The 26,433-nt window shown below is 34.4% G+C and overlaps 1 protein-coding gene across 8 annotated transcripts in view; it reads left to right on the plus strand.

The window, feature by feature from the left end:
* The window catches only part of TBC1D5 (TBC1 domain family member 5), a 510,030-nt gene that overhangs the window by 245,365 nt on the left and 238,232 nt on the right, over nucleotides 1-26,433 (plus strand). For 6 of the 8 annotated variants that reach the window (XM_033133071.1, XM_033133070.1, XM_033133068.1 and 3 more), the window contains one exon: nucleotides 16,353-16,422. The exons of the other annotated variants lie outside the window; for them this stretch is intronic. In XM_033133071.1, coding sequence (XP_032988962.1) covers nucleotides 16,353-16,422 — 70 coding nt within the window. The remainder of the gene's footprint in view (nucleotides 1-16,352; nucleotides 16,423-26,433) is intronic. 8 annotated transcript variants of the gene reach the window in all.

Here is a 26,433-nt window from a genome sequence, read left to right on the forward strand (position 1 = left end):
CTATACTGTGCTTGAGTCAACCTACTGTGGAATGTTATTTTCTGTGCTTTATTTGCAAGTTAACATTTTAATAATTATCATAAATAGTTACCTGATTTGCATATTCTGGTTCATAATCCAACTGTTCTATGGATCAACCACAGTTTCCTTATTATTCATGCCAAGACTTGTATATTAGTCTGAATAATCTATCCTAGACTGCATTTCTGTTTCCAGTTTTCTGAGCTTTTTATAACTCTTTAAGTGTAGTGCTTTTTTAATCAAAAGATTGAATCATGAATGTGCTAGTGTAATAATTTCCCTAACCCACTATTATATTGAAGCTAATTTTTATTGTATGATCACCAAAATTTCTGTATAGTATCTTTTTTTAACTTCTGTAGCCTTGTGAGTTTGATATTCAAGTGGTATTTAAATGATCCATCGTCTTTTGTCCTTTCAGTATATATTAAAATGAACAATAGTGGGGCATGCATGTTAAAAACTGAAAAATTTGGGAAAGATTTCCTTTAGAGAGTCAAATTATAAAATCTATGTAAAATAGATAATATACTAGAAATGGTAATATTAGAGAGGCAAAATGACTGAGAAATGTGATCAATAATTTGGCTGTAATGTAACTAATGATATCAACATACCTAAAGAATAACTTAATCTGTCAGAAGGAAGGTCGGCTGGAAATGGAAGGAAATAAGTATTGGTAATAACCATTTGAACTTTAGCTACCGAAGGACAGTTGTTTTAGAAAACCATAATGTTTTCAGCAGTTATCTCCCAAGTTGTTGAAGGGTAAATACATCAAGTTTGAAAAATTTGAAGCCATTAAAATTAGTCTTCTAACCTCCGTTTACTATGGTATTTTCCTTATCAATTTACATTAGCAAACCTTGACTTCCCAGGTAGTTTTTCTTCTGTGAGGAGACTGTAGTGGTTAAACTCATAAATATCTGATCGTCCTCACAGATATTTGTTGGTTCCACATAATACATTCATTAATATGCATATGTACTTTAATTTCTTATATGAACAGAATTGGCTTAAAGTACCTGATTCCAGTAAAATCTGATGTGCCGAAAAATTCAGCTTTTAGGATTTAAGACTGAGTATTTACCACCAGAGTGGTAGAGGCACAAATATGAAATAGACCACATTCTATGAAAGCTATCCTCAATTCCACAGAATATATTCTTATTATATAATATAATCTGACATATTCTGCTGGATTTTTTTTTAATCCTGTGCTTGTTTGCTGTTTGTTATAAACTTATAGGGTCAATTTGGCAAGGAAAAGTCCACTTTTTCTAAGGCATTGTGCCTTTAGTTCATCTATCTGTTACCTGTACCTAGTGATTTTTACTTATTTACTGATGCCTTAGCATTGTCCTTCAACACATATAACTGAGAGTTATTGATAAAGTGTTCTACAGTAATATTTTTTATAAGTTTGAACTATCCTCTGTCAGCAAGTATTACAGAGATAAGAGATAAAGTCCTCGTCTTACTCAGACCATATTCTTTACGGTGCCAAAGTTTTAAGGTTTTTGAATTAAACTACAGTATTTCTCTAAACTGAACTACAAATAAATGTAATCATGAAATGTTTTTCCCTGACCTAAGTATACTCACCCTTAAGGTTAGAAATTGGGTCAGCTTGTCTAGGTAGGGAGTTTGGTATTATAGACGTTAGTTAGCCACTTGGCAGTATAAAGGCATTGGCGTCTGGCCCAGTGCCTGCCCTGTAGTACTGTGTTTCCCCGAAAATAAGACCTAACCGGAAAATAAGCCCTACCATGATTTTTCAGGATGACATCCCCTGAACATAAGCCCTGATGCATCTATTGGAGGAAAACTTAATATAAGACCCAGTCTTATTTTCAGAGAAACACGGTACTAGCTTTAGCTGGACATTTGATGAATGAGTGAACAAAAGTAGAAAGTTATGATGATAAGCTTTGGAAACCATAATACATAACGTTAAATAGAAATAGTTGGGATGACTTCTGGTTTCTGATCACAGATGTAGAGAGCTGGGGCGGGGGGGGAATCATTCCCAAATATACAACAATAAACAAACTAGGCAAACAGCAGGTTATGTTCACTGCATTTTTTGAACTCATTGAGTGCTCAAATTGTAGGGCAATGAACTGACCCAGGGTCTACAGAGAGACAGACACCTCTCTCTTGCATAGAGAGGCAAGGTGCAAGTACTAATGACTTACCTGGGCAAGACACAGCCAGAAATGTATAGAAAGATTTCAACTAAAGTGATCATTGAACTGATAGAGTCCAAGTGTGTATTGGTGGGAAAAGGTGAAACCCCTGGGGGCCACAGAAATAGCAGGTCACCATACCCTCTTAAGTGGATTTTTCTTCATGAACTCCATTGGCCAATCAAAGAAAATCTTCCCTATGGTGAAGAATTGGGGGAGAGGAATACAGCAGCCATGGGGGGTGGGTGCGGGCAATAAACTTTCCCTGGAGTCTCTTTTCCCTCTTTTTCTTATGGAAAAAAGCCATATTCTTTTGGGAGAGCTGCAGCAATTACTGTTGCTTTAGAGCACTGATGGGTTCCCTTTGCAGCTGGGGAATAGGAACGGGGAAAAAACCTCAAACCCCTCAGGGAGAGGCCCGAGTGTCTACAAGAACTATACCATGGGAGGGGAAGGATTGTTGAGAGGGCTTACACATGAGACCTAGGGACACAATGCTCACTAAGACTAAGAATTAGAAGATCAAAGAATACTCTCACCCATTTTTCCCGTTCTACTGTCAAGAAAACAGGTATCAAATAAGTAACTTGCAAGAGACAGACCTTTTGTGAGTTCAAAGACTTAAGAGTGAGTGTAGAGTCATTATGAGAATGAAAAAAAAAAAAGGGATACATTAAATCTAGAACTGAACCATCTGGCCACCCCACCGGCAGCTCAACGGCATCTCATTGTCTTCAATTTAATTGTGGAGGGCGCAGCTCACTGGCCCATGTAGGAATCGAACTGGCAACCCTGTTGTTAAGAGCTTGCGCTCTAACCCACTGAGCCATCTGGATACCCCTGTATTCATCTTTTGTTATTGGTATATATTGGGTATTACAATTTTAATAAAGTTTTTCTTTCTTAAAGAATGTATACATTTTTTGGCACCCTCTGTATATACCACCTCCTGTTTATCCATTCATCCATTGACTGACACCCAGGCTGCCTCCACATCCTGGTCATTATAAACAATGCTGCAATGACTATATGGATACACAGGCCCCTCAAAGTGTTTGGGGTTTCTTTGGATAAATACCCATAAGTGAGATTACTTGGGTCCTCCTTTTGTCTGTTGATATAGCCTTTGTTTCAAAGTCTATTTTGTCTGGTGTAAGTATTGCTATCTCAGCTTTCTTTTGTTTGTTTCCATTTTCATGAATTATCTTTTTCCTTCCCTTTCAGTCCGTGTGTGCCTTTCAATCTGAAGTGAGGCTCTTGTAGGCAGCATACATAAGGGTCTTGTTTTCTTATCCATTCAACTACTCTATCTTTTGATTGAACATTTAATCCATTTACATTGAAAATAATTATTGAGAGATATATGGTTATTGCCATTTATTATTCACATTTTTTTATCTTTCATTTTCATCTTAAAGAAGTACCTCTGAGATTCCTTGTAACACTGGTTTGGTGGTGATGAACTCCTGTAGCTTTTTCTTGTCTGAAAAGCTCTTTATCTGTCCTTTGCTTCTAAATGACAGCTTTGCTGGATAGAGTAATCTTTGTTCTAGGTCCTTGCCATTCATCACTTTGAATATATTGTGTCAAATCCTTCTGACCAAAGTTTCTGTTGACAAGTCAGCTAACAGTCTTATGGGAGCTCCCTAACTTATTTTCTCTAGCTGCTTTTAAGATTCTCTCTTTTTCTTTAATCTTTGACATTTTAATTATGATGTGCCTTGGTGTGGGCCTCTTTCGGTTCATCTTGTTTGGGACTCTGTGCATTTTCTGGGCTTGTATGACTATTTCCTTCACCCAATTAGGGAAGTTTTTAGTTATTATTTGGGTTTCAAATAGGTTTTCAATTCCTTGCTCTCTCTCTCGTCCTTCAAGTACCCCTATGATGCGATCATTGTTATTCACCTTATCTTCTAATTCACTGATTCGATCCTCTGTTTCATCTAATCTATTGTTGCTTCTCTCTAAAGTATTCCTGATATCAGTCATTGTATTCTTTATATCTGACTGGTTCTTTTTTATGTTTTCTATCTCCATTTTTATGTTTCCTATTTCTTTGTTGAAGATCTCTCTTAGATCAGTGAGCATCCTTATAACCAGTGTTTTGAACTCTGCATCTCGTACATTGCTTGTCTCCATTTTGTTTAGTTCTTTTACTGGAGCTATGTTCTGTTCTTTTATTAAGGATGTGACTTTTTGTCTCCCCTTTTTGGCTCCTCCCTGTGTTTGCTTGTATGTGTTAGGTAGGGCAGCTATGACCCCCCAGGGTCAGTAGAGTGCCCTTATGTAGTAGGTGTCTGGTGGGACCGACCCAGTGTTGCAGTCTACTTGGTCATCAGAGCTGGGTGCTCCAGTTGTGTCCCTTTTGTGGATTATGTGTGCCCTCCTGTTGTAGTTGAGCCTTGGTTGCTGTTTGCACATCAGCAGGATGGATTGATCCATAGGCTGATTGGTTGTGAGGACAGGCTGTGACTAAAGTGGAGCAGCTGTGGTGCAAGGGCTGACCCTACAGAACAGGGTTTGCATTAATGGGACTCTGGTGTCTAACCAGCCTGCCCTTTGGGTGTGACATTCTTGGAGGTGGTTTGGTGATGCTCTAGGTTGGTCTGAAGTTGGCCACTTGGCATGTCAGACCTGGGGACTCCTGGGAGGGGACCCACTGCAGGTCAAGTTTAACTGCAGCCTGTGCCCTGTCTGGGGCCACCTGGTATGGGCCACAAAGCATTCTGCAGATGGCTGCCACCCACACTGGGCTTGGAGGTATCTAGAGAAGCCAGTCTACAAACTGAGGCTGACTGTTATTAGTTCTGGGCTTGGAATTGCTCAACCAAAGACACATGCACTCTGAAGCCAGATGCTGCTTGTTTGGGTTTTGTGAACCTTTGAGAGATTTTATGAAAGTCTGCTGCATGGGCTAAGACAGGTTGTTTGTATGGAAAAGCCACTGGAAGCGGCTTGGGTGTGCCCGAAATTTGGGGGAGGTCAGAGGCTCAGGGAATCACTAGGGCTAATTTGATGGAGACTCAGATATGGCATCTGCCTGTGTCTGCATGCAGGGAGGGGAGAAAGTTGCTCCTTTAGCCTTCAACCAGAAACCAGAAAACTCAGTTCCTCCCTGTATGTTCCTGGCACCTTTCAAACTGTTGCCCCAGTCCTGGACCTCAGAGTCAGTGAGTCTGTCAGTAAGACAGTGCAAGGGCCCTTTAATAGGAGCATCTAGTACTGCAGCCACCCTCCATCTTACTCAGCAACAATCTGCTGGTTTTCACAGCCAGAACTTATGGGGACTTCTCTCCCAGGCACTGGAACTCTGGGATGGGTAGTTTGATGTGGGGCTGGGACCCCTCGCTCCTCTATGGAGGATCTCTACAGCTAAGATATCTCTCCTGATTTTTAAAGATCACATGGGGGTGTGGGACCCACCCGTTCTGTGTATCTGCCCCTGTAAGTCTCGAGGTGGCTTCCTCTGTAAGTCCGTAGTTGTTGGGCTTCAGTTCAGCTAGACTTTAGGAGATTCTCAAATATGGTTCTGTTGTTTAGTTGTAATTGATGTGGTCCTGAGAGGTGGTGAGCACAACATTTACCTATTCTGCCATCCTGACTGAAAAATCTATATAGTGTGATTTTGATGTTTTCAAAAATGTTTGAATTTTGAAGATTTGCTGGGAGTATATACATTGTCCCAATGTTTTCTGAGGCTCTGTTCATTTTATTTTTTTAATCTTGTGTTTCTTTCTTCTTCAGATTGGATAACTTCTATTAATCTGTCTTCTAGTTTACTGACTTGTTTCCCTGTCAACTCTATGTTGTTATTGAGCCCCAAAAAAATTCCCACTCAGTGAATTTTTTTTTCAGGTGATGTAAATTTACATTTTTAAATTTTTCATTGATTCTTTTCAATAGTTTGTGTGTTTGTTGTTGTTTTACTTTGAATTTCTATATTTCTGTTTATTTTAAGGTTGTGCACTATTGCTTTACAGAGAAAACTTATATTAGGTTCTTTAAATCTTTGTTGATTTCAACATCTGGGTCATCTCAGGGTTGGCATCTGTTGATTATAATTTACCTTGACACTTGGCAAGATTTTCCTGGTTCTTGGTATATCAAGATATTTTGGATTGTATCCTGAACATTTTGAATATTTTGTTTTGAAAATCTAGATTCTGTTAAATCTTCTAGAGAAATTCTTTCTCCTTTCCTTTCCCCTTTTTCTTTCTCCCTTCCTTTTCTCAGTCAACCCAGTTAAGTTCAGACTACCAATTCAGCTTTGCTTTCTGTGGGTAATTGTTCCAGTGTCAGTTCAATTTTCGATCCTTTTTATGCCATTTGAATCTGTGCTTTACCTGTGACCCTTAGCGGGTAGCCTGGGGACTATGGTGGTACTTTACACATTGGTCACTTCTCAAAGTGTTTGCTGTGTTCCTTTGGATATGTTTTCAGCGTACTTATGTATAGCTTAGGGGTGAACCCGGGGTTTGTGTCAGTTTCTGTACAGAAGTATAGAATCCCCTTGTGCAGTGCTTTCTTCTCCAGGCTAACCCCACACTCTTTGGCTTGTTCTACCAGAGCTTTTACCTCTCATGCTATCATATGGTTTCACATGAATGGGGTCACTGTTGTGGCAAAGCGATGAAAGAAAAAGAAGAAAATAATGGCAGTTTCCCACTCAGTGTTCACACAACAGGGGCCCCTTTTCCTCTTTTTCTATCCAAAGGATAACTTTATTCCCCAAGGTTTTACATGCCCACATTACTACTACCACCCACCCAGTGGGTGGCAGTGAAGTTTTGAAATTAGGTCTGGCCTTGTTGCAAGGTTGGAAGTGAAAAAAGGAAAAGAGGACTCTTTTCTCAGTCCCAGAAAAATGGGATTGGAGTTTTTGCTCTCTATTCCTGCAGGTTAGTTCTCAGTCAGATATAGCATGAGCTCAAAGCTGGGAGATGAAGGAAAAAAGTGAGAAAACTCATTACTACATATGTTGTCCAATGTGCTTGCTATTATTTACTTTTTAGAGTCCTCAAGAAGTTGCTTTTTGTACTTTGCCCTGAGTTTTTAGTTTTAATTAGAGAGAGAGAGAGAGAGGCGTACAGTGATGCTCCATGTTGGATGGGACTAGAAATCCTACTAGTAATCCATAATGCCCTATTTTACTGTTTCTTCTATTTATTTCTTTGTGATTCAGGTGTTAGTCTTAGTTAGAAACCAAATTAATTTCTGATCTAGGTAGAAAGCAGTTTATAAAAATAAATTAAATTAACAATGAAGTTAAGAAAATTATTGTATATGAAAATAACGTATTAGGAAAACAATTATTACTTTTCTGCTATGAAAATAATTTCAAAGGAGTTCAAATTTCAAGTCCTCATTTAGACTATCTTAGAATTAAGTATTTAATTGTTTCTTCTCATTTTATCAGGCTATCCTATGAACCAGATCCTAACTGATCTTTAGCTTCCGTCTTACTCCCCCTCTTGCCCCTTTCAATCTAGTCTTCACATAGCTAGAATAAACTTTTCCAAATATGAAGTTGATAATCGTTTTCATCATTTTATAACTTTACAGTGGCTTTTCATTACATATAAAATACAAATTTCTCCCTATAAAACCCCAAGTTCTATGCCTCCTCTTTGTCCCACAGACCTCATCTTGTACTACTCCACTTTTAGCCTTCTAGACACCTTGGTCTTTATTTTATTTTACTTTTTTTTTTTTTCTCTGAAAGCCTGCTTCTGCTCTAGGTCCTTTGCATGTTAGGCCCTTTGCCATAGATGTTTAAATGGCTAATTTTTTTCTTGTTATTAGAATCATAAATCAGGTATTATTTCTCCCTGCAGAGAGCACCCTCCCCCAGTCACTGATTGTCACATTATTCTGCTCTATTTTCTTTATAGCTCTTACAGGTATCTGAACTTACCTATTATGAATTTCTTTCTTGTGTTTTCTCCCCTGACTCTACCCCTTCCACCTCCACCAACTTCATTCTGTTTTGTTCACTATAGTATTTCCAGGTACTAGAACAGTGCCTGGCACATCACATAGTAGATTCTTTATAAGTAATGTAAACGAGCTTTAAAATAGTAAATGGCCATAATATAGATGGTTTGATAATAATGTCATCAATATGTGTATTCTATCATCATTTTTTACCTTGGAGTACAAGAGCTTCTTACCCAGTCTCTACATGCACTCTCCTTCCCCCTACACCCACCTCAAATTGCTTCATTGCTGAAATTCAAGTTGTCTTTTAAAAGCTGCAAACCTTATCATGTTCCACTTCTCCTTAAAACATTTCTTTCACTGGCTTCCTGTTCATCTTGACCCAAATCCTTAACATGAGGTTCACAAAGTCTTGGCACATGCTGATCCCTAGTGGAGTGCTCTTCATTCTTTCTTTGGTTAGTGACCTCTTCTCTCTGCTATGTGATTGTGAAGTAGGTTGTGTAACTTAAAAATTTTTCAAAGTTGCCATTGTACATCACTTAGACTGTCCCTCTCTTCTGCTAAAATTTTCAACAAAATTAAGGATGTCTGGGATGGGTTTTGAGCTTTTGCTTACAACCATTGTATCACCAGTGCTAAAATATAGGAGGTGCTCAACCCATGATTGTCGAAAGAATAAGAAAAGTAGAAAAGCTATCACATGATCCAGGTGCAATCACATGAGTACAAGTATGAATTAAATGCATCTATTAATTAGGTCTCATAACTACTTTGAATGATTTTTTTTTATATACTCTGAAAGGACAGTTAAATTTTGTATATTACACATATCCTAGCAAGTTTAATGGGAGTCATTTTTTTTTACATATTCATAGTCATTATCAGATTTAAAAAATTATCTCTACTAATAATTATGCTTTATCATAAAATGGTAAATGGAAATCAACTTATGGTTTTAGAATTTTTCTTTGAAAATCAGATTTCAGTACAATTCTTTAATGTCATAACAAAAAAATTTACTAAATAAGGTAATTTTATGGATCAATGAAAATATTTTTTAAAAAAATTATTTGCGGGAAATGGTAAACATTAAAAATTTTTGATATTGTATTTGAAGATTTTAGATTACCATATTTAATGTGATTTAGTATAGTAAATTGTAAGACTAAAGATATGTTTGAGAATATTTACCTTAATTCTTCATCTGGGCTTTAGGATTTTATAGTTAAAATGCCCATTATGCTTTTTACATAGATTTTTGATATAAGAAATTGTTCAGTTAGCTATCATTTAAAAGACACAAATAGGATTACTTAACTTGGTTCATGGATGGTAATTTCCATCCTTTAAATAGTTTCCATTTTATTTCCATACCTAAAAGGGAGATATTTAACATTAACTATCTAAGTTAAGTACTTGGGGTTAATGGGCGTCTTTACATTTTATGAGGTCTTGTCCACTAGATGATAAACCAATCTTAAAGAATCTAGCTCTGATTATAATGAATAGTGAAAATGGGAAGTGCCCAAAGGTATCTATCTAGTTTGTAGAAAAAGATACTACTTTTTTTATTCATTGAAGAAAAAGAATAATTAATATAAATATTTTACAGTTACTATTTGAAAGATTTATAGAAAATAAAATAGGATTTTAATACCAGATACACTCTAGTTTATTTAGTAAATTATATAGCTTTTGTTGTGTATATTTATTTAGGCCCTGAATAGATAGTAATGTCAGGGTTAGAATTTCCTAAATATCAATTAGATTCTCTTTGAAATGCTGTTGTGTCTGTGTGTGGGTGTGGGGCATGGGGGTGTTTCATTAAAACATTTCTAAGACTTTATAAAACGTTTCTAAGTTTTTTAAGCAAAACTTAAAAAATGTCATTCAAAGTTTAAACCAAATCGTTTTATTTGTATTTTTAGTAAGAAAAAAATACAGCAAAGGGCAAATTATGTAGTAATTATACTTGGCCTTAATAGTCTTTCTCCAAGCTTAAAGAAATAATTTTCAGATATTCTTTGTCAATACATTAATTTCTGAGGAAGCTGTTCTCAAAATCTATGCTGTTGTGTATCTACTTAGTGTAAATGTGTTTTGTAATTGTCTAAATTACAGCATTAGCATTATGCAACTTTTTTGTACGAAGGTGCTTTCGAAGGCCAGGTGGTCTACAGGTGGACGAGACAGGCCAAAAGCAGTGTTCTGCTCATCATCTTCAATGCACACCCTCCCCCCCACCAATCAGTACATGACACTGGTCACGTTAGGGTAATGTACAGAGTTGATAGCGTTCAGGTTATTTTTTCTGTCTTCTGCTTGCTCACATTTGTTGTTCAACCCCTCTGGTGAATTTTTTTTATTTCAGTTATTGTATTTTTCAGTTCCAGAAACCATTTCCTTTTATTATTTTTATCTCTTTATTCATATTCTTATTTTGTGCATTCATTGTTTACCTGATTTCCTTTCCTTCTTTATCCATGTTTTCGTTTTGCTCTTTGAGTATCATTTAAGAAAGCTATTTTAAAATCTTTGTCTAGTAAATCAAATTTCTAGATTCCTCAGGGATAGTTTCTGTCAATTTATTTTTGTTCCTTTGATGATCTATGCTTCCTGTTTCTTGGTATATTTTGTGATTTTTGTTGTTGTTGTTATTGACACCTGGATATTTTAATAGTATAATTAAGTATAATTTGTAACTCTGGATATCAGATTCTCTCCTTCACCGGGGTTTGCTAATTTTTATATTCTTTTGTCCTTGTGTCTAGTGATTCTCCTGAACTATTTTTGCAAATACTTATTCTTTGACCTATGTAATCACTGAAGTCTTTATTTCTTAGTTTGTGTTCAGCTAGTGTTTTAATAGATTTTCTTGAATGCTGGTGGCAAACAACAACAACAGCAAAAGCCAACCCAAAAATAAATGTCTCTTTGTCTTTGCAGATTGGCTCTGTGTCATGATAGTCTTCCATCAGTTAGCCAGGCTTGCACTCATTCTAGTGACCAGCTTAAGGTGGAGCTTAAGATCCTCTGTTTCTTTCTGATCATGCACCTTGCCCTGGACATGTGCATGCCTTCTACTTCCCCCCAATACCTGGGTGCTTTGAGTATCCTAATTTCCCAAAGAAATTCTCACTAGCATTTGCTCACAGGCCGTAGGTGGTCTATTTTATGTTCAGTTGTAATCTTTTTGCCCCAGTCTTTTGCATCTGCTGGTTTTAAGTTTGACTTGCAGTATGTTCAAAAGCAATGCCCACCTCTGTTTTTTGTTAGATGAAAAAGAGATGAGCAGAGTGTGTCAATCCTTCAAGTTAGGAAAACATTTGCACAATAATTTGCTAATATGGTCTGTTCTCCCTCTGGAACCCCCAAGTACTAGGCTCCCACACTGGGAATTGGCTTTTCTTTTCAGGACTGCTGCTGCACTGGGGAGGGGACAGGGTAAGGGCAAGTAAAAATGCCACAAGGCTTTCAAGCTGCTTTTCTCTATTCATTGTTTATTTGTTTTTTGTAAATCTTTGACTGTTTTCCAGAGTTGTTTCGAAGTTTTCAGTGTTTCTGTGAGAGGATGAAAATTTGGAGTTGTATATTCCACCACTCTGTTGATGTCATTTTGCTTTCTTTTTTAAAGAATTCTATTAATGATTTAATAAAATTAAATCTTATTTTATCTTCTTAAATTAAAATTATCCACTTGAAATTTTATTTCTTTAAAATAGTTCCTGTGTATTTCTGTTTTACATCTTGAGTTTTCATTATCCAAAAAATAATTTGAAAATATTACATAGAGAACCAAATATGGCCATTAAATCTTTAGATTGTAGATAAATTAACAATAATAGAGAAAATGGAAAATTACTAAAGGGTGGCCGGATGGCTCAGTTGGTTATAGCGCGAGCTCTCAACAACAAGGTTGCTGATTCAATTTTCGCATGAGATGGTGGGCTGCGCCCCCTGCAACTAAGATTGAAGGACAACTAATGGGTCCTGGAAAAGCACACTGTTCCCCAATATTCCCTAATTAAAAAAAAAAGAAAAAAGGAAAGAAAGAAAGAAAAAAAGAAAATTACTAAATGCACAAATTTTCTGTATTATAAGCACTGGCTCTAATGTGTCGTTCTGGATTTTAGCATAAATCATTAGCCTAGAGAGACTGTTGTTTACCTGATTCCTGAAATGAGATGTTATCCTTAGTGTGGCTACTGTCTTCACAGATGATGCTGAGTCATTATGCTTTGCCTTCACTGCCTGTCAACGTATGCATATATTTAATTCGTAGGTTTTTTTGAATCATTACTTTAAATGGGATTTTAAATGTAAGTAAAACATATCAGTAGCAATGCTAGCTAGTTCGTTTAAAAGGCACAAAAGGTTTTAGGTCTTTACACTAAAATTTATGCCATCTTATCCTATCACAACTAAAATGTGGTTACCCATAGCTTTGTTTTCAGTAAGTTTGAACCAAATCGTTTTCCCCCTCTTATTATTAAATATTCATCACATACATTTGGTGACATTTCTCTTATCAATTCAGAAATAAACCCTTTTTTTAATTATGTAATACTTTTCAGAATTCATACCTAGTGTGATGTGATCTTAAAACTTGATGTTTTTTCCATGTAAACTGAAGGCACAGTTGAGCACATGTGCTTACTCTGGTCCTTTTTAACCTAACCCAACTTAAAAATCTCTGGTTCTCCCTTCATGAAGCAGATGTTTGTTCATAATATGCACTATAGAAATCTATTATACACCTTTGTTTAGTAAGATTTCAACAGTGCACAGATAGATACTATAAATGTCCTTAGTTAAACATGACTGCAGTAAAAGCTAAAAAGTAGTCCACAGTTCGATTTTCTTGTTTTGAAATTTAAGCCACCATTACACATATTATTGGCTAAATAAGTTGGATACATGTATATTAGTGGAAAATACTATGCTCTTTGTGTCCTCATATAAAACAATATAACTACAAGTATTTTTTTTCAAATCAGTCAGCTTATTTTAATTGTGAATGTTATTAACTCATTTTATAAAGTTACCAACTAATGAGAAATGAATGTGTTAAGTAAATTTCAAACTGTAATAGTCACAAGTAATTGATGAACTGTCTCTATAAATATATAATGTTGAACAATGCTACAGTACGTATAACACATAATATATATGTTATATGTTGTATGTAATTTATGCATTTATTTAAAATTTGCTCAATAAATATAACCAGATTTCTTGATTGGTTAGTTTACATTAAATACTGAAATGCATTTAAAATCACAATGGTATTTAAAAAATGTACTCTATTAAATTACTTTTCAAGCAAATGAAAGGAAGTGTGTTATCTTAAAACACATTTAAGTATTTGTGTTGTTTGATCATTCAAAGGTCTTTGTGTGAGATTAATGTGAGAGAGCGAGAGCGAGAGCAAGTTAGTTCTGGAAACTACCTATGCATCCTCATTACAGTTACTGCTGCTACCTAACTTAGTTCAAGAATCAGAATAGCAACTAAAAACATTATATTAAACTCTCTTGCACCCTCTGTTGTTATTTTTGGGGAACACTACACACACCTTCCCATGATTATTGATATTAGGCCTATTAAAATTCCTGATAAAATTAATACTTAATTTATTATACTTACCTCCAAATTAGATTGATAGTAAAATAATACTTGTTTTTAATTCTTATTTGTTTCTTGTGTTACAGATATGTTTTTATTGTATAACAGCTTACAAATGAAAGATGAGCCTTTCTGTTTGTCTTTGATTTTTCCTAGTTACCAGTTTTAAGCCCCTCCAAATATTTCACACAAATGAGAGTCTCTATATACAATTTTCCAGGATTAAAAATTCTGTTGTTTGTTTCTTTTTTGTAGAACTTTCAATTAATTGTCAGACAGTTTATTCCCAAATAAAAGTCTGGAATCGTCCATATTAAAATTAAGAATTTATAACTGTAAGGAGCAGATGTTTTCATAAACATTTGCTATAATTAATTTCAACTAGAGGATTGAAGGAACAAAGCAGTTTTTCCCGCTTCAAAACTTTATAGCCTTTTCCTCATATAGCAAACTATGAAATCTTTTCTCAAATATTGTTTAGAAAAATAGTTGTACACCTTATTTGGTATGTTTTTGAGAAAGAAAAACTGCTTTTTTTTCTTTTTTACCATCCTTTGAAGATTACATTTAATGTGATATATGCATTTCAAAACAGGTATAAAATGAAGAACACTTTTGTAATATATTAAGATGACAAAACCTAGTGTTTAAAAAAACTAAGTCTCTAAATTATTTGAAGGATTTTATATCTGATCTGATAAATATCAGCAGAAAGCAAGAAATAGTCCATTGATGAGATTTTATGGTTAAATACATAAAATCATACTCTTTAGTTTTGAAGGGAAAGAAGGTTCATATTTTTAATATATGATATAGTACTTATTCTGTGCTGATTATGGAGTGTTTCACAGGAAATGTCTGCAAGCTGTTAAATAACATGTGTTGTAGGAAATTTTCATTTATCAAGACAGAGTCTAATTTTCCTTAATTTTTAAAATTTATATAATACCATTAATTTTTTAAAAAGAAAATGAAGTATGTTGAGAGAGTAATCTTATGGTACCCATATTTTCAAAGAATTAACAAAACATACCCAGCTAGATTGATTTTAAACATTTAAGTGTTTGGGGATTATTTTCTTCTATAATAATTGTCAACATTTTCAAATTCTGTAATCCGTTTTAGGTTTTTTGTTTAATTTAACAAAACTGAAAGTGCATTTTGAAAAAAGCATAGAGTTTAAAGTTCAGTAAGTGATCTCAACCCAGTTCTCATCCTTCTAAATACTTAGGTGCAGCTGCAAAGATTTTGAAGAGAACTAACATTCTTGACTAATCTGTCAACTATAAAATGTGCAAAGAAAAATAGGTAGCTGTCATTAAAATTACATTTCAGCTTTCAATAACCATTTAATGAGTAGCATAATTATATAAGTATGGTACCTTAAGTACTACACTCAATAATTAAAAATAATCTCGTCTTTAAAGTGAAAGCTCTTTAATTACTATTTGACTTAACCAGGACCACTGTGATGATCTCCAATGTCACCTCAGTTTGTTCAAAGAGGATTAAAAGTATAAATTAAAATTGGATATATCACCCAATTATTGAACTTTAAATTTCATAAAAATGAATATAGCCTGATGTTTGCAAGTACATTACAGGAATTAGGAATGTAAAATGTAATCAGATTCTAGTTTTTTAAATTTGTTTCTAAGAATAAATGATATGTTTTATAGTAGTATACTATGGTTTCATAAAAACTATACTTTGAAGTATATATTTTAAAATTTAAACTATTAAAATTAAATTTCTGTCAATAAGAATATGTATTTTATATTGTGACATTGGTAAGCATTTTTTAACTTCTTTAGCAAGTTTATTTGGATTCTATAATCTTTAAACTGATAGGTATGAATTTGTTCTAAATCTGATTTTTATGAATATGCCAGTTTCTTGAATGTAAATGTGTTTTTAATATTTGGTATTTCCTACTGCGGCAGAAATACCTTTTGATGTTATTTTTTTCATTTGTTTTAAACTGTTGAACTGTTGACCAAAGTTAAAACCTAAAGGTTTAGAAAGAATATTAAAGTGTATTCAAAGCTCACTAGAATGCATTCTTCATCTCTACCTCCCAAGTCTGCTTTCTCTTTTACCTCTCTGCTTAACAGATTCCTAGATAGTGGAGAACAGAGTTCTGGAAAGCATTATAGGTCTGCTCTCTGCCTGCTTCCTTTGACTGTACCAGTGGTCAAGATGGGTGACTTGGTCATTAACAAAAAGTTGCCCTTTGTTTATAAACATTAGTGTATAATTAAATGATTTATAAATTTTGATTTATCTGTGATTCGTAACAAGAAAATGTCTGTACTGTACTTCATTTGTTCCTGTTAGCAATTACTTCGGTAGTATTCCTATCCAAATTAGGAGCAGGGGTGCTGGGCTATATTTTAGCGTCAAAATACATTTTTGGCCTAACGGGCTCTGATTGCAAAAGACATTTTGGAGAGGTAAAAGGGGGTATTTGTTTTTTGACTCAATATACTGCTTAGAGCTGTCACACTGTAGCTTTTCAACTGAAATATTCAGTTTTATAATCTCCATTATTTCAGTGTTTTTAAATTTTTTTTCCAGGAGATTCAAATAAAAATGGAAGAAGAACAAGTTCTACTTTAGATTCTGATGGGACTTTTAATTCCTATAGGTAGGTGATGAATACAAAGATAAATAATATTATAGAATAATGTACAAAATACCTAATCTTACAGGATTCTAATTTTAGAGTAGTAAGGAGCTGCAAACTGTACTTTAAAAACATGTCAAATGTAAAAATTATTGTGATACACAATTGCTCTGCAGACTTATTGAGTAATGGAAAATAACATTCTAAGTTCTTGAATAAATGGACTTTTTGTAAATATCTGTTGTTAACCTATAGTAGGATAATTAGAATGAATGTACATGTAGTATTCAGCTTCATTAAAATCCATTTTTGTGTTTGTTTTTCTAGTATATTTGCTATAGTACTAAAGGCTTCCTTTTGTTTAAGTTTCCTGCTAAAATGAAGAATACTGTTTATGAGCATCTAAGAGAGTATAAAATGTAATCTGTGGTTACATTAAGTGCTGTTTGTTAATATCCCATTTGGCTCTTCAGCGAACAGGGCAGTTACGTCTCAATTAGTGATTTTTAAAAGAGGCCACATTAGTTAAGAAAACATGTATCTTATCTAGTCTTTTGTTAATATTCTCCTTATAACTTGAATTTGCTTGAATAAGTGTTTATAGAATTTGTACCTTCATAACAGAGAAACCTAGGAAGAAGAAAGATTAAAGTATTTCCAGTAATATTTGAAAAAGTATAAGCTGAACCAAAATGATGTAAGAACTAGGTTTTCTTTTAGGGGAAAAAAAAGTACAGATTCAATAATACATTTTGGCATTATAGATAGCGATGCAGATTCCTGAAGAAATACTTGAGTGGAGTACAGTGTCCTTATGGTTAACTAGTTCTGATACTTGTGTAATAACACTAGAAAATATATGCAAGAACCACTGTACATTTGGAAACTCATTTGAATATTAAGCTGTCACTCCTTTTATAATAAACATGGAATTTATGCTCAGAATCTTTATATTTTTATTTGAATACATATTCGTATCCCTAATTGGAACTGTGTCATTTGTTTGTTCAGATCCCAGGCAAGCTTTTTAACATCTAGAGTAAGGCCTCATATACAGGAAGCATTTAATAAGAATGTGTTAAATGTGAAAGTTTTTACAGTTTGTTTATGAATTCTAGAAATGAGATGGTAATTGAAACACTTGACATCTTTATTTTATACCAGTTGGGGTCTGTATAAATAATCAGTCGTTCAAGTGTCACAGATACTACAAAAGGCTTATGTTCCTTCCCATGGTGTTCTAGAGGTATTATCACAGCAGTAAAGCTTATATGTTGCCCTTATATTTTCACTGTACCTGATAAAGGTTGGAATTCTCCAAATCCTTCTTTTAGTGCTGAAGCATGATATAAACTTGGAATTTGACATGTTAAATAATAGGTAGAATCCTACATCTGAACATGTTACAGCTGATCACACCAAAAAAAGGCGAATATAAAAGATAGTTAAGTAAATATTCATGATTTGGCATGTAACTGAGGAATATTAATATGTAATTTATGTGAAATCTTTGGTGGTAATATCATTATTAGATATAAATACAATAAATAACCAAGACAAAAAGATAATAAAGATGTATTTCAAAGGAAGGAAAATCTATTATGTGTATAAATTTTGTTGGTGAATTATATTTTACAATTACATTTGTAGTTTAGCTAATTATGGTAAATAATGGATATAATATAAAGTTTAGAGAAATGTTTTAATGTGAATTCACAGTATTATCTTGTAGTTTATTTTCTTCTTGAATAGTTTTAAGATTGATATATCTTAGTATTATTGAATGATAATTGTATTTTGAAAATGAACTACTAATGCAACTTTGCACAATAAATACTAATGTTGTTAACAAATATATTTTTAATCAATGCCTGTCAGTGTTGTAATGTTAGGATATTAATTTATTGTTGTGATTAAAAAGGCAAGATAAAAAGCTCAGGTAGAACAGTATATAAAAACAAGCTTTTAATAGTTGGCAGGCCAGTGCTGTTATTAAATAGTATTATAGTATTTAAGGTGTGAAATGAATATTTTTCTACTCAGTAGGCAATATCTCTTACAATATAATGAGCTTACTGTGAATTTGACACTTGGGTTAAATGCAGAATTCATAGAAGCATAGCTCTGGGGTATATTTTCATATTAAGGTTAACTGATAAAATCTAGGAATTGTTGCAGAATCACACTAAAATGACAACAGAATTATCAGTAAATTAACTTTTGAAAATAAAAAATATTTTTCTCTTTCCATCATAGCTCTTTTAAACTAACTAGAAATAGGTTTTTGGTAAAACGTGAATATTCCAACCATCCTAACAATTCTGCCTTTGTATTATTTAAACTGCTTCAGAAATCCTGACCTTCCTGCATAGTGAGACAGTTCTGGCTGGCAGCCTAGTATGAACATGCTGTCGCTTATATACTTGTATCCGGGATAATGATAGGCTTTAGTGTGTCATCTGTAAAATGGACATTATAAAGTCTAAACTGCTTCCTTCTCACAACTATTTTAAAGACGAATTAGATAAAACTTATAAGATAAAGCCTTTTGAAAGTCTAAATGCAGAGACATGGCATATTATTATTCTTGGTGCTTACCTACTGTAAATGGTCAACTTTGTGGCTTTAATCTTTATTTAACACTCCAACAGGTGTATGCACCCTTTTATAGCATATGCTGAGGTTTTATTAACCTTTAAATTCAGTCTTGAATTAGTCACCTAAGTGTATATCTTTCCATTATGTGTATTATTGTGATCTGAGATTTTCAGTTTCAAAAAGGTATAGTCTGTTTTTCTGTTGTTGTTTTGTTTGTTAATAATACCTACACATAGTGAGTCGGTTCAAGTCCTGACTCCAAATACTTTGGAGACTTTGGACAAGGTTTCCCGTCACTTTCCTCCCTCTAACACGGCCATAATAAAACACACTTGTGAGGAGCTAATGGGCTAATGTCACATGGTAAATGCTGGAATGAATATTAGCTACTTCTGTCTTCCAGTTGATGCCATCACCCTCGTCATCCTCGGTTACTTTTGGGTAGTGTAGAATTTTTTTTTTTTTTTTTTTTTTTTTACAGTGCTCTAATATAGAGACACCAAAAGAAAGATTTAAAAATGTGTCTTACAGGAAAATGACTTTTATCTGTTAGCAGAGAGAACTAAGAACAAGCTTCACCTGAGGCTCGAAATTCTCCATCTCTGATACAATATTCTACATTGCCTTTGTATAACAAAATTGTACACATAGTAAAGATAAAAGGAAGATGTTGTACTATTAGTGTAAGTTCAGAGATGGGTTTTGGAATTTTGACAAATAAAGTACGAAATTTAAAATCGATGGACCCTAACTATAGCTTCGTTAGGCTAATGCTCATAGATTTGTTTTTCATAGGCTAGGAGGTTTTACTTTGGATTTGTGTCTGTTGTGGGTTTTGCTTCATTGATTCAAGATAGAGTACAGCTGCACTTAACTCCTAAGGCACCAACCAGTATGATTATCATATATGGTGCCTGGGTAATAGACTAGATCTTGCTTTGGAACTTTTTGTTAAAATTTGATCGTATACTCCAAACTAATTTGCAGGTGATGTGTTAAAATGGCAAATGAGTAAGAATTGAGAAGATATTATTGGTTTATGCATTATATAGTAAGTTTTTTAGAGACCAATTTTAATGTTTTCTGTCAGATTGTATGAGCTTTCTCTATTTCTTATCTAACCATTAAAACTGAGAGACCCCTTGTTGGGTATGAAAGAAGTTTGCCAATTAGCAGTTTACAATAGATGTTTAACTAAGTGACTGTAGCACAAGGCCACATGGTAGAAAGAATATTGTCTCACTACCACCCCCACCCCTTGTTCCCAAGGGCAGCTGACCTTCTCCTCTCCAAAGAGGCGAGCCCCTTGCCAGCACATATGACTACAGACTATTACATTAATCTGTTTAGCTGTAGTACCAGCTGCTTGCATGTTTTTAATTATCTTATTAGATGGTAAAACAGTGACCTATGAAATAAATTGAAGGTGAACATTTTTAAATTTTCCTTTTTTTACCCTAAGTTTCTAAGTATCTTTATTGATCAAGTTATAACTTTCTCTAAAAGTTCATAGGAAGTCTATTTGGTTTTTGAGTCAATGTAATGCTTCAAGTATAATGTCATAATTCCCAATATAGAAAATAACTTCATTTTTGTTTCATTAGGTTGTATTTATATAGCCACAAATCCATGTTAAAATCCATTGGTTGATTTTCTAGATTCTGTATATACACTAGTAAATCATCTAGCCTGCTCTAATTATTCTTAAATTTTAATTGCACATGGTACCATTTTTGAGTATATTTTCCCAAAATGTACTATTAGGAAAAATGTACTGTCTTCTAGATTTTGACAATGGATACTTTTCAAATCAGACCTTGTAAATGAAGTGTTGACTCTATGAGACATAGTTCAAAATAATAACAACGAATGATGGTTCAGTTACAAGTCAGAGCCAATAAATGAAGACTATAATAATTTAGTTATAAATCCTGGTGTTGAATTTAAAAATAATGGTAGTTGAATGCAGAAGGATTGCAAAATACTTACGTATGTCTTTTGAATTAGTAAAGCCTACAACTGGTATAAGAAGGTGACTTGAGACTTGAAACATTTATAAAGATCTTGAATACTTATAAACAACACATTGTATTTTTTAATTAAGAAATGTTCATACTTTTTGGCTTCTTATTTTCCCCTCGAAACAAATACTGTATTTCATATTTCAAAAGAACTTATGTTGAAGAAATGAAGGGAACATTTTCCCTTTCTATATTTTATTTTGTTTCTTTTAAGGAAAGAATGTAAAAACCCACTTGGCTTTAACGTGGTAGTGTTATAATTTCTTAACAGCGACCAGAGCTTCCAAAGTTGCCTCTTTTTCTCGATATCATACGTTCTATACCCCATAGAATCAAAGCTGTTTAAGTTTAGTTGGTTTAGCTTTTTAAATCTAAAAGTTAAATCTTTTTTCTGAATAAGAAAAATATATTAATTTGAACTTACTTTAGTCATATAAATTTTAAAAATAAGATTTCAGGTTGTACCACAAAGATTTTTACGTATCCTCTTTGTATGTAATATAATTTGAGAGAAATAGGAAACATTCTTCTATCCTTTACATTTATTTTTGATATAATACCTTTTTCGCATTTGTATGAAAGAGGGTCTCATATCTCTTGAAATAATAAAGCAGTGATTCAGAATATTACAGTAGAGCTAATAGGGCAAAAACATGCTTTGGATTTAAAATTCAGAAATCTGGGTTCTGGTTACACCCTTAGTATAAGTTTGTAAATCTGTTATTTTTAAGAATATGAAGTTGTAGAATCATTTGATTTGTTGAAAGTTATACTGTGTTAGTCCATTCAGGCTGCTATAACAAAATACCAGAGACTGGATAGGTTATAAACGAAAGAAATTTATTTGTCACAATGCTGGGAGCTGGGAAGTTTAAAGATTAAGATGCTGGCAGATTGGGTGTCTATTGAGAACCCACTTCCTGGTTCCTAGACAGTCTTTTCACTGTGTTCTCACATGGCAGAAGAGGTGAGAGAGCTCTCTGCGGGCTTCTTTTGTAAGGATACTAACACCATTCATGAGGGGTCTGCCCTCGTGACTTAATCATCTCCCAAAGGCCCTACCTCCTCGCACGATCACATTGGGTGTTAAGATTCAACATATGAATATGGGGGGTGGGGGGCAGGGAAACACATTCAGTCCATGGCATATATGGAAGAAAATAGAGACCAGCCTGAATTCCCCATCCCACTCCATCACCACTTGTCATCTTAAGTTCCTAAGGCCTTTCCATTTTAATTATTTTTTTCCCAGGGCATCATAGCTTAGTAAGTAAAGGAGAAAGGAAGGCCTAGAATTAGGGTTACTTTCCTGATTCTTAGATCATTGTTTTTCTCACTTTGATGTGCTCCCTGTATTTGGTTGAGAATCTATATAATTATATGTCACAAACTCTTTAAGTTCTTAATAGATATATGGTTTAGGGAAACAATTTGGAAAAAGCAAAGGGGTAGAAATAAAACCGACTAAAGTTTACACCCTAGCTCCACCGCATACTGATTATGTGACCTTAGTCACATAATCTGAATCCTAGTAACCTCGTTTGTAAAATTGTAATGTTAACAACGCCTATATCATGGAGTCCTAGGGACCGTACCTACAAATGTGTAGGACAGCTGGCTGGTTCCCTAACACGCCGTAAGTAACAAATACTAGTTTCTTCACCTTTCCTTTCTTTCTCTCTTTTCTAAAATTTTCTTTAAATTTTAATCAACTTTTTCACCTAAGAGAGTTGTCTTTTGTCTTAGAAGAGTATTTTAAAAATTCTATACAGTTCTAACGTAGCAATAAATGATATTTAAGGATCAGCTCTATAGTTATCTATAAAAGATCAGATCTACAGATATCTATAGTTATCTATAGTTTATGTAAAGAGGAATTTTTATAAAAGCCATGCTTACATTTAGTCTCACAATCTCTTTATCAAGTATTACGTCTTGTTTCCATATTTGCTCAAGTAGCACCACAACGTTTATAATTTCAGAGAGCACAAAATACATAACCTTTGCATTTTCAAGAAACCAAAATCAGAATATTGCCTTTTATTCTCATCTCCATAGTAGAGCCACATTTGAGAGAAGAAATGAAAATCATATATGAATGATGAATAAATACATCTTGAAGTAACTTTATTATTCTTTATGATGCTGGAACTGGTCAATATCTATGCCTCTTTATAATATACAATCTGTCTGAACTAATTATTGATGACTTAAGGCTCTGGAAATGTGTTACTACCTTCCTTTTAAATAATTAACTGGTTTGTTTTCGTATACAGTCACATGTCACGTAACAATGTTTCAGTCAACGATGGACTGCATATACAACAGTGGTCCCATAAGATGATAATAGAGCTGAAAAATTCCTATTGCATAGTGACATCTTAGCCATTGTAGCACAAAACACTACTCATGTGTTGTGGTGATGCTTAGTGTAAACAAACCCACTGTGCTGCCAGTCGGATAAACGCAGCACATACAATTAAGTACAGTACCTAATACTGGAAAATGATAATAAGTGACCGTGTAACTGGTTTATGTATTTAGTATAGAATACTTACCATCATTACTTAGAGTGTACTCTTTCTATTTATTTAAAAAAAAAAAAAGTTTGCTGTGAAACAGTATGCCATGTTATGCCAGCAGCAGCCTCATACATTCCATGCAGCATTTTCTCTTTGCTTGATTTAATCTCATTTTGTTTTATTCATCCTGGCCCCTAAGCATACAAAATGTACTGCTAATGTTGCCAGTAGAGGCCACATTGAGTGATTGACCTGGAAATGAAATTAAAAGTGATTAAAGTCGACAAAGGTGGAAAATCAGTGATGGTTATTGCTTGCCAGTCAGGCATGTCCCATTCCACCGTAGCTGTGATCTGGAAGAACAAGAACAAAGTGATGGAGGTTGTTACAGGATCTACTTCATTGAAGGCAATGAAACCAACAAAAATTCAAGAAGGGCCTGTGTCAGACATGGAGAAATTTCTAATGACCTGGATTGAAGACCAGACACAGAAGCGCGTTTTTCTCAACACCATGCCAATCATTGCCAAAGGAGAAAGTTTGTTAGCGATGTTGAAAGAAAAGGCTTACCTGACTATGATGTTGAATTTACTGCCAGTTCTGGATGGCTTAAACAATTCAAGAATCTTTACTTATTACATAATGTGAAAGTGAGTGATGAGTCTGTGAGTGCTGTGGTGAAGGTAGCTTAAGACTTTTTGGAAACTCTAGATAAGCTGATTGTGGAGGAAAATTACTTGCCAGAGTAAATATTCGATATGGATGAAACCTCTCTGTTCTGAAAACAGATTTGTGAAAGGACTTTCATCCATACGGAGGCAGGTCAATGACAGACTTCAAGGCGTTTAAGGACTGGGTAACAGCTTTGCTTGGGGGCAAGGTTGCCAGCTCCAAATGCAAACCTTTTGTTATCTTGGGCAGTGAGAATCCCAGGGCTTTCAAACATGTCAATAAGCACACACTGCCCACGTCTTAAGGAGCAATAAGAAGTCATGGATGGAAACTAATATAAAATATTAAATGTCAACTGTAATTAAAAAAATACATACATACATGCATACATACATACATACATATATATGGTCATGGGATGTAAAATACAGCACAGGGAATATAGTCAGTGGTATTGTAATACCTGTGTACAGTGTCAGAGGGGTAGTAGACATGGTGGGGTCATCACTTTGTGAGGAGGGGTGTAAATGTCTAATCATGTTGTTTTGTACACCTGGAACTACTACTACTACTCCTAATAATAATAATGATAAACAGTCATAGATGACCCAGTTCCTCTTCCAAGATGCCATCCTAAATTGCTAAGCCAGTAAAATGGAGTAGTATTATTTGAAGAATAAAATAGCTTTCAAGATTTTCCTTATTATTGATAATGCTCCCGTACATCCTCCTTTTATTGGTGATTTTTTTCCCAATATTAAAGTGGTGTTTCTCCCTCCAAAAACCACCTATTTGATCTAACCAATGGATCAAGAAGTTTTAGCAGTTTTTAAGGCTCACTACCTGAGGATGACCATTGCCCAGGCTATTGCTGAGGAAGACACTGATGCCATTCCTGAAGGATTACACCATCTATGACTGCATCACGACTCTTGCTTGTGGTTGGGGTGATGTCTCCAAGGAGTGTATGAATGGCATCTAAAAGAAGACCCTCAAGAGGTTTGTCCATAACTTCAGAGGATTTGTCAAGGGTGAGGAGGCTGCAAAAATCAACAAGGATGTGGTTGAGATGGCAAACAACTTGAACCTGGGGTGGAGGAGGATGACATTGAAAACCCCCTAGTGCTGGTTCCTGAGGTACTGACTAATGAGTTGTTAAACAGGATCAGGAACTTATAGCTGAAGAAGAGATAAGAAAAAGGAAACTGCAGGAGAAGCAAAAGAAGAAGAACCCCCAAGAAAATTCACAGTGAGGGGTTTAGCAGAGTTTTGCAAACCTCAACAAGCTCCTTAAAAAGTTTGAAAACAAGACCTCAACACTGAAAGATTTTCATTAAAGGAATGTCCGTGGTGGATTATTTGCATATAATAACTATGAGGAAAGAAAGAAACAAACCAAGCAAACCACTGTGGACATATTTCTGAAGAGTGGCACCTCCTGAAGAAGAGCCCCAGGCAGGTCCTTCAGGAGTGTTCCAGACAAAGGCATTGCTGTCATAGGAGATGACAGCTCCATGCGTGTTACTATCTGAAGACCTTCCAGTGGGACAAGATGTGGAGGTGGAGACAGTGACATCATGATCCTGACCCAGTGTAGGTCTAGGCTAATATATGTGTTTGTCTTATTTCTTATCAAAAAGTAAAAAATAAAATAAAATAATTAAATAGAAAAGAAGCTTATAGAATTATAGAAAAGGATATAAAGGAAGAAAAGATTCTTGTACAGAAGTACAATATGTGTTTAAGCTAAGTATTATCATACAAAAGAGTCAAAAAATTAAAAAAAATAGTTTATACAGTAAAAAATTTACAGTAGGCTAAGATTAATTTATAATTGAAGAAAGAAATACATTTTGATAAATTTAGTGTACCTTTACATTCACTCACCACTTACCCACTGACTCACCCAGAGCAACTTCCAGTCCTGCGTGCTCCATTCATGGTAAGTGTTCTAAACAGGTGGACCAGTTTTTAAAATCTCTTATATTGTACTTTATGGTACCTTTGCTATGTTTAAATACATTTAGAAATACAAATACCCCTGTGTTATAATTGCCTACAGTATTCAGTACAGTAACATTCTGTACAGGTTTGTAGCCATACAGCCTAGGTGTGCAGTAGTCTGTAGCATCTGGGTTTGTGTAAGGGCACTCTATGATGTTTGCACAATGAGGAAATAGCCTGAGGATGCATTTCTCAGAACATATCCCCATCATTAA

Source organism: Rhinolophus ferrumequinum, chromosome 17 (assembly GCF_004115265.2).
Source record: "Rhinolophus ferrumequinum isolate MPI-CBG mRhiFer1 chromosome 17, mRhiFer1_v1.p, whole genome shotgun sequence".
NCBI lineage: Eukaryota > Metazoa > Chordata > Mammalia > Chiroptera > Rhinolophidae > Rhinolophus > Rhinolophus ferrumequinum.